General features: G+C 38.6%; 1 protein-coding gene across 1 annotated transcript; it reads right to left on the bottom strand.

Moving 5' to 3' along the window:
• Positions 1 to 1889, bottom strand: LOC111236404 (heme-binding protein 2-like). The gene is made up of 4 exons (XM_022765115.1): positions 1748 to 1889; positions 1535 to 1661; positions 731 to 899; positions 1 to 397 (listed from the first exon to the last, which is right to left on the bottom strand). Exons 1-4 carry the CDS (start codon positions 1868 to 1870, stop codon positions 226 to 228), a joined length of 591 nt encoding a protein of 196 aa, XP_022620836.1. The 5' UTR covers positions 1871 to 1889; the 3' UTR covers positions 1 to 225.
• Between the last annotated feature and the right edge of the window lie 3268 nt (positions 1890 to 5157).

Below are 5157 nucleotides of genomic sequence, written 5' to 3'. Positions count from 1 at the left end.
TTCTTAAAGTGAGATTTTATAGAAATTCAAGCTTATTTTTCATTTTAAAGATTTGTTGAATACAAAGCTTCAAATATCTACACATGTAGAACTTCTCACATTTCTTAGAAGTAAAAGTTGAACTAATTCAAACTTTCTAATAAAACAGTGGAACTTGCTTCAGAGGATACAGAAAAAAACAGTGATCATATGATGAACTGGTTCAGGTGATGATGTGTGCTGTCGTCAGGCAGGGTAGATCCAGATCTCATTGTGGTGAGTAATAGATAAATAGGAGTCATAGCCAGCTCCAGTATAAGTGTGGGGATCAAAGGTTTTCCCAGCTTTGTCCAAAGCTTCTTGGAGCATCTTCGCGTTGGTTTCACCGCTGCTGATACTTGGTGTTCCTGCAAATATCCTTTAATATGACAAGGAAACAATGACATAATAACAGTAGAACCACAGTTAGTGTCAGATGACATCAAAACCATTATTCACTGAGAGATCTGAGCTGGTGTGTCCACTCCCTCTGTCTCTATGTTTCCGATGTTACAGGACATTCTGGTAGATATGTCTAACCAGTGGCTGGTGTCTGGTGGCTGGTTAGTTTCATACAATCTGTAATCCCCCTCCTGGGGCTGACTCCCCCACCCCCACCTCACCTCACCTCACTTATGCATTTTCTTCATGGGTAGATTTTATCAAAAACATAGAGACATTGATCTGAGAGATAATTGTAGCCACTGGTCACCTGACGTAGACGGTGGCCTCAGGTCTACTCTGCACTGTGACTGATGGATCAGTGTTTTCAGGCTTTGTCGTACCCGGCGGAACAAACCAGGACATTGACAGATCAGGACCGTTCTCACCCTCTGAGACAGTGATCAGTGCCGGCCAGGTGTTAGTGGGGATCTCATTACCTGAGAGAGACCAACATGAAACAACACAGTGCTGAGGAGCTGTACACAACTATACAACACTAAAAGAAGACTAAAGATGTTTTCAGAAAACCACACAGTAGTTTGTCTTGCAACTGTTACAAAACCTGTAAGAAATTAAAGAGTTTCTCAAAAGTTGTGCACATTCAAAGATTTCTTTGAATTGAAGTCAGACTATACTTTATGTTTTTCAGATTTCCTGGGGACAAAACCTTTTTAAAGATTTGATGAATTCAAAGCTTTAAACTTCTAAACCTGAAGAACTTTCAGCACATTTCTTAGCAGTAAAAGTTGAACTAATTCAGAGATTTCTCTGACACAACACAACTGTAATACTACCTGACACTGAAATAAAGTGTAGTTTTGAGCTTCTCACACCTATTTGTGTGTAAATTGGTGTACTACAACAGTACTTTATTTGTGTGGATTGTTAATTAATAATTTTCTGTATGTCTCCATTTAATCAAGTCTTGATTGATTTGCTTCAGTGGAGACACAGGGACAAGAACAGTGTTATTATCCCAGTTTTACTTATTTAACATGAGTTATATGTTCACATTACCTATTAGCATCACCAAACCACTGCAAAGTGAAACTGGTTCTGGACCCTGACGTACCTGCTTCCTTCTGTCTCTGGCAGTAATGCTTCAGTCTGGAGTAAGCAGCCATCACGTCACTGTCCTCAGGGCTGTCTACCTTGGTGGTGATCCAGTCAGTGGCAACATACAGACGCTCCTCAAAACCCTGTACAAAGCAGAACCACAGAGCTGTCTCTCCATATAGAACAGGAGCAGACCACTGACCAGAGTGTGGATGGCTCTGAAACGTACCTGATGTGAACCAACCACCTGGTACTGAGGACATTGTTGCTGATGACAGAAGTCTGGAGCCTCCCAGCCTCTGCAGGACCACACCAGGACCAGAACTATGAGCACGGACAGAGACTGTTCCATTCTCCTCACACCTGCTGCTTCAGGCTGAATGATGTCACAGCTCCAGTTACATGTTAATCAGGTCACACACATGCCCACATTGTTCCTCCTCCAGGAAGCAGAACGAGGAGTTCACTTTATCACAGTCACTACTGCACATAGTTTAATACAGGTCTTTATGGAAAAACATAGATATATGACAAATGTTTGAGATGTTATGTATACATTATATGTATACATAATAAGAATGTTTTCTTGACACATCAGTTCAGTGAGAATAGTTATGAGGTTACTGTTACACTGAGGAGAAGTCTGAGGTTTTCACAGCATCAACAGGGATTCAGCTGGGCCATGCTAACTGCTAATAAGATGAGGCTAATTTTATCATATGATAAGAGCGTGCACATGTACACAGTGTTCGGTGAAGTGAAGCTCATGTACTCTGGCTGTTATGATATGTGTTGTGTCTTTATTAGTTCACAACATGTCAGTGAATAGCAGCAGGAATAATACTTTAGGTCTGTGTTAAAACACTGTTGTGATGTCACCATGTTCATTGACAGAGTCACTGGTCACTGTATATGTTCCGGTTTTAAATGGAAGTGAAGGGACAACATCCACAGTAGTTGTTCAGTTTAATGTGATCAGGCTTTAGTCTGACTAAAGCCACATTCACAACTGTCAATCATTTCAAGTGTCTCGTATCCAGATGAGATTTAGGACAGTCACATACACTCACTGAGCACTTTATTAGGAAAGTGTGATCATATTCTTTACATTTTACTCTTTCATCTCACAACATATTAATTACTTCATTCATGGTTTTCCTCCTCCACATGAACAGGTTATCTAGGACAGACAGAGAATCTGACTAAGGTGAATAAATATACAGATATACAAATACAGAGATACATTTAGATACATAAAGATACATACAGATAAAGATACATATATACAGATACATACAGATATATACACTCTTGCCCATAAAGTTGGAATAATTTTGTTTTCAGACACAATCCTCTGTTTATTCCTATTTAAATGGATCAGTAATCACTTTGGAAGAGATTGACTACAAAGTTTTGACAAGATGTACACTTTACCTACTTTCTCCAAGGAGCTGATGGTCCACTGTGCCGCTGCCCATTGGAGTCTAGAGGTGGATGTCGCGCATGGGCAATTATGCCAAGCTCCTGAAAACCGTAGAGACAAACGTGCCAAGTTCACGGAAATAGAAGCCACCGCATCCTGTCCTGTCCCCATGTCCCCTTAGGGGCTCCTTATGATTGTGAATCCAGCCCTCAATGGGTTGAGGATTTTGGTTTCCATTGACCTTTGTTGCGTCATTTTGTTCTCAACAAATTATACAGTGTACATCAGTAAAGATTTTCAACTCAGCAATTATTTAATCAAGATCCGATGTGTGATTCAAGTGTTCCTTTAATTTTTTTTGAGTAGTGTATTTCTATGTATCTGTATTTCTATGTATATGTATGTTTCTTTATCTGTATGAATCTGTAGTTATATGTATCTGTATATATCTGCATGTATCTCTGTGTATCTGTAAGTCTGTATCTGTATGTATATGTATCTATATGTATCTGTATGTTTGTCTATGTATAGTGTATATGTATATCTGTATCTGCATGTATCTGTGTCTGCTCAGTATGATATCTTTATCTGTACCTGTATCTGTATGTACCTCAATGTCTATATCTGTGTTGCATATGTATCTGTCTGTATCTGTATCGGTATGTCTGTATCTGTATGTATCTGTATGATGTATGATCTGTATGATGGCTTACAGCTGAAACATGCTCGCTGTGAGACTGCTGAATGCTTTTGCATAAACAGTCTAACCTGTGAAGAACACAGTCGTCACATTTGTTGTGAGAGAAATCTTTTGTTCAGTCAGGAAGATGGAGGGCCAACCTGAACTGTTCAACATGGCTTTAACCACACAGTCAAACAAGATAAGAGTCTTTATTATCTGAGCTGAAGACGTGTGAATTTTTAAATTTACAGCAGATCTGTTTGGAGCATTATCAGACAACAAGTATTCATCACCAGAGTAAAATGTTTGCTGGTAAACAGCGTGGTAATCAGTTGTAGATCAGTGTCTGTAAAAAACTAATGAGACTGTTGATCTTGTAAAGCTTCTACATTTTTCAAACAAGTTATTATTCATGGCTGAATAAATGTCATTCAGCTTCAGTCAGGTCTACAGCACCATCTGGTGTTAAATATCCGACATCACATGCCAACTGGAGCCTGGCTGCACCAATCTATTTTTCTTCATCTGGAAAAGTTTTTTGTGTTCCAATTTCTAATAAAACATAAAGGTCCTTTGTAGCAAAAAAAAAAAAGAAAACAAAAACTGCTCCTCTCCTGTTGTCCACAACAAAAAGTGTAAGTTTTAACCTAAAACTAAATAATGTCATGTTGAGAGACTCTGCTCTTGATTGATGCAATCTTATGTACAGGACTGAAGGTTTCTTTACACTGTGATACAGTGACCTAGAGATCTAACCTTTAACCTAGAGATCAGTGTTTTGGCTCATCACTTTTACATATATGTCTATAACTTTATATTCTCACAATAAGATCCAGTAACTGAAATAAAAATTCACAAATAAGATTCTGAGATGAACTTCCCTCTGAAATAGTATGTTAGGACACCAATAATGACAGTGTGGCAGCTGCACAGCAATACAGCCATGTATCAGGTGCATAGTTGTAGCTTATGTAAACAGAACAACTGAAACATGCTCGCTGTGAGACTGCTGAATTCTTTGCCACAAACCAGTCTAACCAGTCAAGAAAACAGTCGTCACATTTTTGTGAAGACATTGAATCATCGCCAAAGTAAAAAGTATCTGCTGGTAAAAACCACAAACATTCCTGTCAACGGTTTTCTATCACACAACAGTGGAATCCAACCATGTCTGACTGCTGGCCACACATCAGTTGACAGTGATGTCCCAGCCTTCATTTCACCAACACTGCCGTAGAATACAGAGTTTGCCAGCTACATTTAACTTTCTAACAAAACAGGATTCAGAGAAAACACAGTGACACACTCTTCTTAAAGTGAGATTTTATAGAAATTCAAGCTTATTTTTCATTTTAAAAGATTTGTTGAATACAAAGCTTCAAATATCTACACATGTAGAACTTCTCACATTTCTTAGAAGTAAAAGTTGAACTAATTCAAACTTTCTAATAAAACAGTGGAACTTGCTTCAGAGGATACAGAAAAAACAGTGATCATATGATGAACTGGTTCAGGTGATGATGTGTGCTTGTCG

Source organism: Seriola dumerili, unplaced genomic scaffold, assembly GCF_002260705.1.
Source record: "Seriola dumerili isolate Sdu_G_001 unplaced genomic scaffold, Sdu_1.0 BDQW01000665.1, whole genome shotgun sequence".
NCBI classification, from domain to species: domain Eukaryota; kingdom Metazoa; phylum Chordata; class Actinopteri; order Carangiformes; family Carangidae; genus Seriola; species Seriola dumerili.
The sequence above is the reverse complement of the archived record's forward strand: the minus strand, read 5'-3'. Positions and strand labels throughout refer to the sequence as shown.

Excerpts from the sequence above, each read along its gene's own strand:
- LOC111236404 (XM_022765115.1), bottom strand. The coding sequence starts at position 1,870 with ATGGAACAGTCTCTGTCCGTGCTCATAGTTCTGGTCCTGGTGTGGTCC. Across the intron at positions 900-1,534 it reads CCAGAGACAGAAGGAAGCAG|GTAATGAGATCCCCACTAAC; the intron begins GTACGTCAGGGT and ends GGTCTCTCTCAG. Across the intron at positions 398-730 it reads GAGGCCACCGTCTACGTCAG|GATATTTGCAGGAACACCAA; the intron begins GTGACCAGTGGC and ends GTCATATTAAAG.